At 36.5% G+C, this 12,858-nt stretch overlaps 1 protein-coding gene across 1 annotated transcript in view; it reads right to left on the bottom strand.

The window, feature by feature from the left end:
* ZPLD1 (zona pellucida like domain containing 1) overlaps positions 1–6,293 on the bottom strand; it is a 46,789-nt gene extending 40,496 nt beyond the window's left edge. The window contains exon 1 of the mRNA XM_066241465.1: positions 6,182–6,293. Within this exon, the coding sequence (XP_066097562.1) occupies positions 6,182–6,287 (106 nt within the window). The 5' untranslated portion in view covers positions 6,288–6,293. The remainder of the gene's footprint in view (positions 1–6,181) is intronic.
* Between the last annotated feature and the right edge of the window lie 6,565 nt (positions 6,294–12,858).

Raw genomic sequence — 12,858 nt, 5'->3', positions numbered from 1 at the left:
TTGTCTTCTTTTTTAAAAAAGAAAATGTCTATTCAGGTTTTTGGCTCATTTTTAATTAAAATATTTGGTTATTTGTTTACATCATTGTTTAAACTTTAGCACTCAAAGTTCACTTTTAGGCATCATGGTTTGATGGAAAGGGTCCTAGTTTATTGCCTGTTTGTTTGTTTTTATCTGTCAAGTACTAATTTGTCAGCATTAGACAAACTCTATTCTTTAATTTTCTCATAAAAAAGTAAAATATGGTTTTGCTTTCCTGAGATTCCCTCCTTAATTTCAAATGTATAAAAGTAGCTGCAAAACTATTATTCTCTGAAGTATTTCAAATATTGCTCCCTTGCATTTGTCATTAGTTTGGATCAAATACAATGTTACAAAACCTTTTTCTTCTTCTTCTTTTTTTTTATTCTGTGAAAGGAGAGGAGGCAAAAAGATAGACTTCCACATGTACCCAGATGTGGATCCACCCAGCAAGCCCACAAGGGAGAGGTACTCTGCACATCTGGGGCATTGCTCCATTGCTCAGCAGCCGAGTTCTTCTTGGAACCTGAGGCGGAGGCCATGGAGCCATCATCAGCACCCAGGTCAACTCGCTCCAATCAAGCCATGGCTGAAGGAGGAAGAGAGAGAGACAGAGAGAAGGAAGAGGAGGAGGGGTGGAGAAGCAAATGGTCACTTCTCCTGAGTGCCCTAACCAGGAATTGAACCCAGGACATCCACATGCTAGGCTGACTCTCTACTACTTAGATAACCAGCTAGAAAATTTTCAAAAGAAAATAATATTGTTTATTTGTTATAAGAAATAAAAAGATAATTATGTAATGTGGAATATCAATATATAAAACCTACTGTTTTCTACTTTATTAATAATTTTTAAATAGAATACAAAATGATAAGGTATGTAACTTAACTGACTTACATTCAGTTTCCCATGATTCATTCGTTCACCATAAAACAGTGTCAAGCCACAAAGTTTCTGGTCCATAAACCTAATCTCGCCTTGATTGTGCATTTATCATTAGAGGTCTGAAAGTATAAGCTAACCCTTATAAACTATCATCTTCCTCTCAAAAGGGGCTAGTCCCAGAAGGTACTTCTCACAGAGGTCAAATGCATATATCTCTATGTTTCACTCTGGCCAAATAATTCCTTAGTATTCAAATATTCAACTGTAGTTTCAGTTTTGTTCTGGGCAGAGCACAATTATAATGTTAATAAGCATGTGTCTATTCCCTGCTATAAGCTTGGAAAGCCAAGAGTTAACAACTTTAAAATTAAATGTTATCCTTTTAAATTTGAAAAGAGTAAGACTATGATGTTTCCCTTGGTGCCAGAATAAATGCCATGAAAATTAAAGAAAATAATTCTAATGTCATGAAACACAAAGGCCAGATAGGGTGAGATGATTACTCTCATCATTATCAACATTACTTTGCATTTAGATAGCCCCTCTCCTTTGCCATACTTATTCTCATTCTAGCCCATTGCTTAGTTTCTGAACAGCTTGTGAAGCTGCTGATGACATCAACGGTGCTCCTGATATAGAAGGGGAGAGTGAGCAATTAACCTTTAGGCTTTATTTGCTCACTCTAGTCTTCTTTTTTTATGACAGAGACAGAGAGAGAAACAGAGAAAGGGACAGATAGGAACAGACAGGAAGGGAAAGAGATGAGAAGCATCAATTCTTCATTGTGGCACCTTAGTTGTTCATTGATTGCTTTCTCATATGTGCCTTGACTGGGGGGGGGGGCTATAGCAGACCGAGTGACCCTTTGCTCAAGCCGGCAACCTTGGGCTCCAGCTGGTAAGCCTTGCTCAAACCAGATGAGCCTGTGCTCAAACTGGCAACCTCAGGGTTTCAAACCTGGGTCCTCTGGGTCCCAGTCCAACGCTCTATCCACTGTGCTACTGCCTGGTCAGGCTGGTATTCTTTTGTAAACATTCTAAAAAAATAGACTTACTTGAAAAGAAAACTTAAAGCCTCCCCTTGAAATTATGACTTACCTGGATTTCAAAAAATTTTAAATAGAAATTTTAAATTGTAACTGTGTGTGTGTGTGTGTGTGTGTAGATTTAGAAAGATTGGCTATTTGTTGTCTAAGCCAAGCTGGATGGTACTAAAAGAGGTAAGACATATAAAGACAAATACAAATTAAAAGTAAGAGGCTTAATTCTCCTTGTTGAAAATAAAGGAAAAGACTTCTTCCTCCTCCTCTTAGATCATTTATATCAGAAAATTTGTAATTGTAAGTACTTTTTTCTCTCCTTGAAATGCATATAAATCTTGTGGAAACTTAGACAGGTTTTTTGTCAGCTCTACAACCTATAAATGTTTTTTTCAAGGACCTGGGAAATATCTCTGAAAATGTAAACCTGAAGGAAGAATGCACCCCCGTGGGAGGGTGGAAGCCTGCCTGCAGTGGGGTCCTTGCTCCAATTTGCAAAAGTACCTCCTTTCATAAAGTTATAAAAATATTATTTTTCCTTTGGAAAAATATGCTAGTGCAATATGCTAGTGCAATTACCAAGTAATTTTAGGATAAACTATATGTGACAAATGGTTCTGTCAAGTCCTCTTACTTCAGGACTAGTTATTGTTTATCCTGAAACCATATCCATAATGGGTTGCATGTGCTTGGCTATATAGAAGAGATATCTTTCTGTATTTGCAACCTCTTAGTGGATTGCCTGTGATAAACACCACATTCTTGTTTCATGCTTACTGAATAATAAAAGTGGTTGTTTGTTGTTGTTGTTTTGTTTGTATTTTTCTAAAATGAGAAGCAAGGAGGATATGAGGGGGAAGGCAGACAGACAGACCCCTGCATGCATTTAACCAGGATCCACTCAGCATTCCCACCAGGGGGCAATGCTCTGCCCATCTGGGGTGTTGCTCCACTATAATCAGAGACATTATAGCACCTGAGGCAGAGGCCATGGAGCCATCCTCAGCGTCCGGGCCAACTTAGCTCCAATGGAGCCTTGGCTGTGGGAGGGGAAGAGAGAAACAGAGAGAAAGGAGAGGGTGAAGAGTGAAGAAGCAGATAGGTGCTTCTCCTGTGTGCCCTGGCCAGGAATCGAACCCGGGACTTCTACATGCCGAACCAACGCTATACCGCTGAGCCAATCAGCCAGGGCCTAAGTGTGTTTATACATCTACTGTCTTTGTGGAGAGGATTTCTGGATTGGGAGATTTTGTTTTTAATTAAATTTTCCCTACACATGATTGTACTTTTAACTGGAATAACAGACTCAAGAAAATATGTCCATTGCCCTTAACCAGAAATGTATATTTGACTCATCTGCAAGTTTTAAAATACAGATTCCCAGTACCATATTCAGAGATTCTGCTACCATATATTTAAAATGAACTTGTGGACTCTACACTTTAGCAACTAGCCCAGGTGATTTTTGATGCAAGTGGTCAGGGGGCATCAGTGTAAATGAATGTTATAACATAATATTAAAAATTTACCACATAAAAAATTGCATTTTTTTCCTGTCCTAGTCACTTCTTGGCTCATTTACATGTTTTATTTACCTTTATAGATATATAACTACAACATCAGCTAATCCTCTCTGCTAAGCAATCTTTCCACATGTTGGTTTTCTTTTTCATCCATAATAGAGTAAGGCTTCACCACCCTTCCCGGGCCCCAGTCACAGCATTGGCCGCTCAAAAGAGCATCGTCCTCCCACTTCACTGCAGAGATGAGGACAATCGGCATCTCTCAACTTCTCTGCCTGTGCCTTTCCTTTCTTTCTCTCCTAAATCAGAGAAAGAGCTACCACTTTTTCAAGGTTAACTCCTCCACCTCTACCTTAAATCTCTTTCCTATTTTATTTACTCATTATCTCAATTATTTTATTATTTTATTATTAGTATTCTGAATCTCTGAATACTTTCTTTACTCATGTATACTCAGGTGTCTCTAGTTCTCTAATCCTAAATTTCTCTCTTCTCATTTAAATAGCTGAGTCAAGTTACTCCTCCCTTTCCTTCATCAAAGTTATCTAGCAGGTAGTCTATTTTCGTACCTTCATTTTCCTGTTCCCTCATCTCTTGCTCACGTACTGCACAGGGATTCAACTCTTGTATAGCAATTTTCAGTTTCAACCTCTCTTTTCAGACCCAGCTCCGTTTTTTTTTTTCTATTACTAGAAAACTAGTAGGCTGCTACTCTGAATTCTAAAAGCACCTCAAATTCACTTTTTCCAAACCCTCATTTTCTTTCTAAAATATGAAAGTGTCCAATACTTTTGCTGTCTGCTAACAAGATCAACATCCAGTTATCGAAGTTCAAAATATTTTCCAGTCTTCTCATTTTTTCACTTCCCACGTCGAATCGGCCCTCAAGTGCTGGTGAGTCCACCACATAGTAAATCTTAATAGCCTTTGCCTTTTACTGCTCCCAGTCACTGCCTTGTTGTTTCCTTCTGCTTCTAGTCTCTCCTAACATGATTTTATACCTTTCCCAACGTCTGCTTTCTAAAACAAAATACGACCTCATCAAATCCTTAAAAAGGTGTGTTTAAAAAGACTCAAAGGCCCTTCATTCCCTTGAACATTAAGACAAAACACTTTTGTTACACAAATAACATGCCAAGTATTCTTGCAAAATAACTGAACCTGAATTTGCTCAAACCTCTAGCTCTAATTAGTTTATAGGATATACAGAAAAAGGAGAGCATGTTAGAGTCACATGTCAAAGTCACAGTCAAACTAGATCCAGAGTTCTGCAAAACAAATGACCAAATTATTTGAAGAGATAGATAGCATTTCAGAAAAGCACAGGACAAAGAGGAACTGCGATTGAAATATATTTAAGACACTTATTAACAAATGTGGATGTTTTAGATGCAAAGTGGCTGAGTATTAGATGATATTCAGGAATTACTGTTAAATTTATTAGATATACACATGAAGTGTAATGATTTATTTTTTATTGTATATATGATATATATGCATGCATATGAATTAATTTTAAAATATTCCATATGATTTTATTTTAAAATATTCTAGAGATGGGGGTGTAGGAAGGACAAAAGATAAAATTTATAAATTTTAGTAGTTGATAAAGCTGATAATATAATATAAGTGCTCTTTTTATTAATCACTACTTTTGTATACATTTGAAATTTTCCAAAATAAACAAAATGTAAACACAAACAAACAAAAAGTCCACATAATATCTGGTATTCAAAACCATTAACAACCCTGCATACCTTTTTGGACTTACCTTTAGACATTCCTTATCTTGACCTCCATATTTACCTTAATATGACAAGCGTTTGCATCTTAGCTCTGGGCTCATGAAGACATTCCTTCACACTTTGGTCTTAATTCTGGAGCAAGCTAGATTGCCATTCTGCAGGTAAACTAGAAATCTCAGACTAACTATGTAACAACCTGCCAATTGCTCTAAGCAAGTATGTTGATGGCCTGCATGCTCTGGACATGGAAGTACTGACAGATTTGAAGAATGTAGAATGTGGTAGAAGTTATTTCAGTTTGAATGGCAGATTTAAAAAAAATAGTTTCAGATTGTCTAACTTTTATTTTGAAAATAAACCTTATCTCCATATGAAATGACTAATACTTAAATGAATTGTTGAATTATTTCTCACTAAGTGCAGATAGATATTAAGAACCTGAGAGACATCTCTATCATTATGGTCAAAATCTTGTATCTGTCACATTGATAAGTTACTGTGAAATTCACTTTAAAGCTGGCCTTGTACTTTAATGGTAACCAATAGTAACTTTTGAGCTCTGCGTACTATGTCACAATTATTTTCTTAAGTGCTATTCCTAAATAAGCCTATTAGCATATACAAGCAGTTTTGAGAGTCTGAATTAACTTATGAGGGGAAAAGGCATATATTAGGCAAATTTTGAATGAAATTATCCTCTCCCAATTTTATCACCCACTAGCCAATATTTTTCACATCTGTGAGCAGCCATTATAATGATATTAACTACGACGAACACTTTATATGTTAATGTGGGCATAATATACAACTCCAGAAAAAAATGTCTTTTGTTATTTGCCCTTTGTTAATATCCATTTAATATGGAGGAGTAATTGCCACATTTTTCATTTGTATTTAAATGATTTATTTTTCAAACATAATCACTCTTTTCAGATATAATTAGAGAAAAGATTAGGTTCAAACTTACCAGGAAATCTGCTGTGGAGGTTGGCATCACAGTTGTAGCCATTGAACTGAGCAGACCCTGGAAGCACTCTAATTGTTAGAACCAACAGCAGCCGTATTCGTTCCATCGCAAAACCTACAAAAGAGTTACTTATGTGGACATGCCTCTCCTTCACTCTTACTTACTGAAAAGACTGAGGCTGATTCCAACTCACTGTTGGATAGGCCAGCAGTCTACATTCATGCAGTTAAAGCTCATTAGAGGCTTAAGAATGATCAGAAATAATTAGCAGCAACAAAGCAGGAATTTTGGTGACAATATTTCAAAATTTATTTTCATTCTTGGCTTCAGTTTGCTAAGTGTGAAAAAAGCCAGGTTTTTGTCATGGTATAAGTCATAAAATCTGTAAAATAAAAATATTTTATTCTAAGTGGGAAGTACTCAAACCCAATATTTAGGACAGCAGAGTTAAGCAGACGGACCAATTTGGAGACAGCACTACACTTTAAAATACCAATATACATCAAGGCAGTGAAATATAACACTCCGTGGTTGATTCTCAGAGAATCGTAATACTCTCAATGACCAAATAATGTCAGAAAAAATTTTCACTTAACAAGGATATTTTAGACTACTGCTAACTTCTCCAAATCAGTGGTTTGTTTATCATTTTGTCAGAAAACACAGAATAAAGCAGAAAGGAGAACACAAAAGCACTATGTGTGGATTGACACCATGGTTCCACCAGTGACTGTTTATTGATGGGTGATAAATGATATAGACATATGAAAACCTTAAATTCTTAGAAAAAAGTAACGAAAGGTGATTTGTTAAGTTTTTTAATTTGTTTTTTCTAAATGCCTTTTTATTGGTCTGATAAAGTTATAACACCTCCCAGGAGAGTATAGTCTGTTCATGAAAAAAATAAAAATTGTGTTAGTGGTTTATGCGTAAAAAGCAAAATTAAATAAAACTGGAAATGGTTTCTGCAAATAATTTAGTGTACTTCAAAAGTTTGAGGTTTAGGGGAGAAATTGATGTTTTAGATGTCCTTAAAGGTTTGCCCTTGGATAATTAATCAAGTCTTTAGCAAAAGGAAGGAAATATATCTTGCTTTTAAATCACCATTTTAGTATTACAAGTTTATGGTAAACAAAGTCATATTGGTGAGGATGTGGAAAAGGAAGGCATGAGTTTACTCTAAAAAAAATAGACCAAAAAAATGTTAACTTGATAGGAGCTTCCTTCCTTCAGCATTACAACATACTGTGCAGGCACAAACCTAATGACTTTTGGGAGAATAGTCACATGTCTGCTTAGTTCTGCTCCCCCAGGACAGTCACTAAACAACAGGCTCACGCAGGTGGCTAACCTAGACTCTTGGCTCTCTTGGCCATACCTGCACCTTCATTGTCTAGCTCAGCAAGACACTTTAGATAGATTGTCAGCCCTGCTCTTTTGGAGTCTTCGAAAGACTACCAGGAAAAATAGCAACTTTTTTTCTGAATGGTACATTCTGTCTCACACTCAATGAGGTCAACTTTGTCACTCTTTTCTAATGATGGTGCCCTAAATTCCCTGAAGGTATTGGAAATCTAGATCCACATTGTTGTCTTTAGAGATATCTCTTACTCTCAAGATTCACAGAGTCTGCTATTTTATTATTCTGAAATGCTTCCCAACTTTCATATTCTCTCACAGGAGGAAAAAAAACGACACTTCCTGAGTGCACACTGTACACATAGAAGGCCCTGTTTGCCGGACCACTGATTTGTATTCTCTCACTCATAATCTTAATCATAGTTGGATGATGTTAGAATTATTACTCCGTGTAAAGAGAATAAAAATAAGTCTTAGAAATTTTAAGTAAAATGGAAAAGTAGAGGAACTAAAATTCAACCTTAAATCTGTCTGATAATAAAGTTTGTTACACAGACTACCTAAATATATGTTACTAAATAAATTCAATTTTTTTTCTTGGTTATCATTTCTCATTAGTTGTTTTCTTTATATTTTTAAATGATTTACCCTTTAATAGAGCTTTCAACTGGAAGTGAATAAACAAATTCTTATATAGTAAATGTAATATATGTAATATATTTTATAATTTGAGAAATATAGAGAAATAGAAAGAATATTATTTTTTAAAGGGGAAGGAAGTCCTTACTGTGGAAAGAATGAGAATTATTACTGTAGACTAATCTGGACAGATTTGTGTTTAAAATGTATGAAGAATTCAAGACATTTGAAATAGCTCACTGACAGCAATAACAAGTCTTAACTCTACCACTTCAGATGTGATCTGAGGTTATCCAAAAGAAGGATGCCTCTCCCTTTCAGGCAATGAACGGGACCTACAGCACTGTCATGGAGATTGAAACCCTTAATAAACATTTAAAAAAAAAAAGAAGGAAAAAAAGATAGAAGGCAGCTTGCTTTAACAGAAAATACATTTATTTTGATATCAACAGAAGTAGATAGATTCAAATGCCCCTTCAGTCATTGCCTAGATTTGTCGCTTGGAAATCAAGACGATGATCAGAACATAGCATAGTCTGGACACACAAAAGGCATGAAAATGTTAGTTTCAAGGTCATCACATATTGATGTAAGTTGTTCCCGGCACAGGGGCATCCAATGGAGGGACCTGGTGACAGAGCTTGTGCTCCATTGGGTAAGCCACACGCTCTGGAGCTGGACTGCCCTACGTGAACATGTCCTGTGGTCTAGAGGCAGTCCTGGTTAGTTGAACCACAATTTTTTTTTTTATCTATAATGTTATCTGTACTGGTCTGTGTTTTAGTATTAAGATACAATGAGCAGGGCATTTTTAAAGACATCTACATGTATTGTGCAGGTAGTATCTACATTTTGGTCCATGTAACACTGGTGGTGCTTATGGAACTTTCAAGACTTTGGGAGGCTTTTAGGGGGTGGGGGAATTTTTATATTCAGTCTACGTGTTAAAGCAAAATAATGAGCTGGAAAACTTCCTGTTCTCAATCCTATCTCCATCACTTCTTCAGCACATAGAAACTGAGCATCAACTCACAGCAACGAACTTGGGGATACTATACTACCTTGCCACAGTTGTTAAAGTTCTTTCCTGAAATAGTATTACTTGGGATATGGAAACTATGCTGAGACTATTTACATTCATCAGAGTATAATGTCCTGTTTGCTTAAACTTCTTAGCTCCTGGACAGGTGCAGTTCTAGACATACGTACCCCAATCCTAATGTAGCTTTAAAAAAGTAGCTGAGGCCTGACCTGTGGTGGCGCAGTGGATAAAGCGTCAGCCTGGAAATGCTGAGGTCGCCGGTTCGAAATCCTGGGCTTGCCTGGTCAAGGCACATATGGGAGTTGATGCTTCCAGCTCCTCCCCCCTGTCTCTCCCTCCCCCCTCTCTCTCTCCCTTTCTCTCTCCTCTCTCTAAAAAAAAAAAAAAAAGTAGCTGAGTTTCATGTTACTAGGTAGATTTCTGTTGTCTGCTGTGGGGTGACCTGACCTGCCTGCTGTCCCACGGTGACTCCAGCAACCTCTACTGAGAGCACCGAAGCAGAAGCGTTTCTCACCTTCTCCACCATAAGTAAATGCAGAAACCGACACTCTACTTTGGTACCAACAGTGAGGTACAAGACTGCCTAATACAGCCAAGTCACAAAATATTAATAATAATTAGATAATGACCTTGAAGATATGTGTGCAGAAGGTTTTTGTACACGATTCTTAATTTAGAACTTTCATAAATTTAAATTGATGAGGATAGGGAGGAGGAGGATTCCATATACCAAGTTGAATTTTAAGAAATTCCAAAGTGTTGATTTAAAAAAAGTCATGTGCCTGACCAGGCGGTGGCGCAGTGGATAGAGCGTTGGACTGGGATGTGGAAGGACCCAGGTTCAAGACCCCAAGGTCGCCAGCTTGAGCGTGGGCTCATCTGGTTTGAACAAAAAGCTCACCAGCTTGGATCCAGGGTCGCTGGCTCCAGCAAGGGGTTACTCAGTTTGCTGAAGGCCCGCAGTCAAGGCACATATGAGAAAGCAATCAATGAACAACTAAGAAGTCGCAATGCGCAATGAAAAACTAATGATTGATGCTTCTCATCTGTCTCCATTCCTGTCTGTCTGTCCCTGTCTATCCCTCTGACTCTCTCTCTGTCTCTGTAAAAAAAAAAATAAATAAATAAATAAAATTTTAAAAAGTCATGTGCATCTCTTAAACTGGTACTAATATGTTCTGTGTTTTCTACTTAGAAACATAAGGAATTTTCTGTCAAATATCTCAGTATTTCTCATATTAAATGTTATTTTTAAAGTAACTTTTCCAAAATATGAATTTCTAATTTATTTGTTTAAGATTGAACTTGGAGTCAGAAAAATACAATTTAACTTTCAATTCTCACTCAATTTTATATAATGATATATTTCTGTCATAAACATGGTTCTCTAGACTTTATGTACTCTATATTTTTTAACTTTCCGTTTAGTAAGATCTGCTTTGTGCTAAGCACTGTGCTGTGTTGGACACCAACTATTAACATAGATTTAACTTTTACTCATATAACAAATGTGGAAACAGAAGCGTAAAGTTTTTCATTGACTCACTCGGTACCACATAACTAGGAAATGGCAGAGCAGTCTTCAAAGCCAAGCCTGACCTTTAGAATTGTTACACTGCTGTTTAACTTAATTGGAACTTGTCAAATAAGTAAAATTAATGCCCTGCTAATTTTCAGAAAGTGAGCTATATTAACAATGTATGCTTAAAATATGCTTTGAACTAAATGATTTAGATGATTGAGGCAAAATATTTTTAATTTTTACATAACTGTCATGACTCTATTTTATTTAGGCAGTGAGTGCATAAAGAATATTATTCTTTTGCTTGACCAGGTGGTGGCACATTAGATAGAGCATCAACCTGGGACACTGAGGACCCAGGTTCAAAACCCCGAGGTCATCAGCTTGTGTGTGAGCTCACCAGCTTGAGTACGAGGTCTCCAATTTGAACATGGGATCATAAACATGACCCCATGGTCATTGGCTTGAACCCAAATGTCACTGGGTAAGCCCAAATGTCATTGGCTTGAAGTCCCAGGTCACTGGCTTGAGCCCAAGGTTGCTGGCTCAAGCAAGGGGTCACTGGCTTAGCTGAAACCCCTGGTCAAGGCACGTATGAGAAAGCAATTAATGAATGACAAACACTGATGAGTTGATGCATCTTATCTTTTCCCCTTCTTTTCTGTCTTTCTCTCTCTCTCTTAAAAAAAAAATTCTTTTTACAAGTTGATTTAATGATAGTACCAGTAAATTTTAAGGGCTGACAATTTACCAGAATGTACTTTTGTGTGTTTTTTTTGTTGTTGTTGTTAAGCACTTTATACATAAGGTAGGTAAATTATTATACTTACCCTGGGGATAGACATAGAAATGTTAAGTAACTTCTCCAAGGTTAAATAGACAACCAGTGTTAGAATCAAAATTCAATGCACAATGACTCCACAAACCACTCTCAAGTATTAAGTGGCACTGCTTTTTAGAAAATGATTCTTATAACAGGAAGTCAGATGCAATTTGGCAATTACTTGGTAAATTTGATCAATAGCAATTTTATGCCTACATTTATTTATCAATTATTATTGAATGCTTACATGTGCCTGGTAGTGTCTAGGAGAGCTGAGGAAGTGCTGTTAGAGAATTTTTATCTGCACAGAACTCATATTCTAGTGAAAGAGGTCAGAAGAAAACAAACTCTCTAAGTAATACACAGGCTCTATTTGTAGTAAGTGTTATGGAGAAAAATAAAGTAAAAAGAATGATAGAAAGTTCAGGGGTAAAGGGCAAGGAGCATTGAAATTTTAAATGGGATGACCAGGGATAAAAATCAATTTATATAAATGAAGTTCAAGGGAAGAGAAACTTCAGTTACAAACAGCCAGATCTCCTTGTCTTTAATTTGCACTTCACTTTTTTTTTTCTATTTAGACATTTCCCAAATAAAATAAAACTTTTAGTGCATGAATTACACTCTGAGAATAACTTGGACACTTTGAACAGCTACATTAACCTTTTCAAATGAATAAAGGTGGCTCATAATGCCCAAGAAAAGTAATTCATTAAATAGCACCCCTGTGACCTGAGGAAAAAAGTGAACATATTCACAGGTGTCTTTACCTACTCTTGAGAAACAGGTTTTACAGAAACAAAGGGGGGCACATTTTATCAAACTCTCATACTGCTTTAACTTTATCATCTTCATTTAAACCAGCTGGTGTCATGCTGTTCTAGTGGGGAAAAAAATAAAAAACTCAAATCAAACATCATTTCTTTATACATCTGATCATTACTCTAAGATTTATGTATTTTCCATTAAACAAAATACACTTATTTTGTCATACAGATTCACAAAAATATGGAATGGGATGTTTGGCCAGTCCTCTTATTCTTGGCCATCTCTGCACTTACTGACCAGCTAGCTACTTGGCACAACTTGACTTGTTCCTACAAGGGGCAGAAGCCCATTTCTGGTGCTCTGCATCATCCACCCAAGCCTGCTCCTCAGAAAAGATCAGAAATCGTTCTTTAGGATTTAAATAACTACAAATAGTTTTCAAATTTCCCAGGAAAGAGTAGGGTAGAGAAATGTTTATTTAACAGAGGTCGAAGTTTAAGTTAAAGGAATAAAGCCTTACTTAA

This window comes from Saccopteryx bilineata, chromosome 8, assembly GCF_036850765.1.
Source record: "Saccopteryx bilineata isolate mSacBil1 chromosome 8, mSacBil1_pri_phased_curated, whole genome shotgun sequence".
In the NCBI taxonomy this organism is placed as follows: domain Eukaryota; kingdom Metazoa; phylum Chordata; class Mammalia; order Chiroptera; family Emballonuridae; genus Saccopteryx; species Saccopteryx bilineata.
Note: the sequence above shows the minus strand (reverse complement) of the source record. Positions and strands in the feature narration are given on the sequence as shown.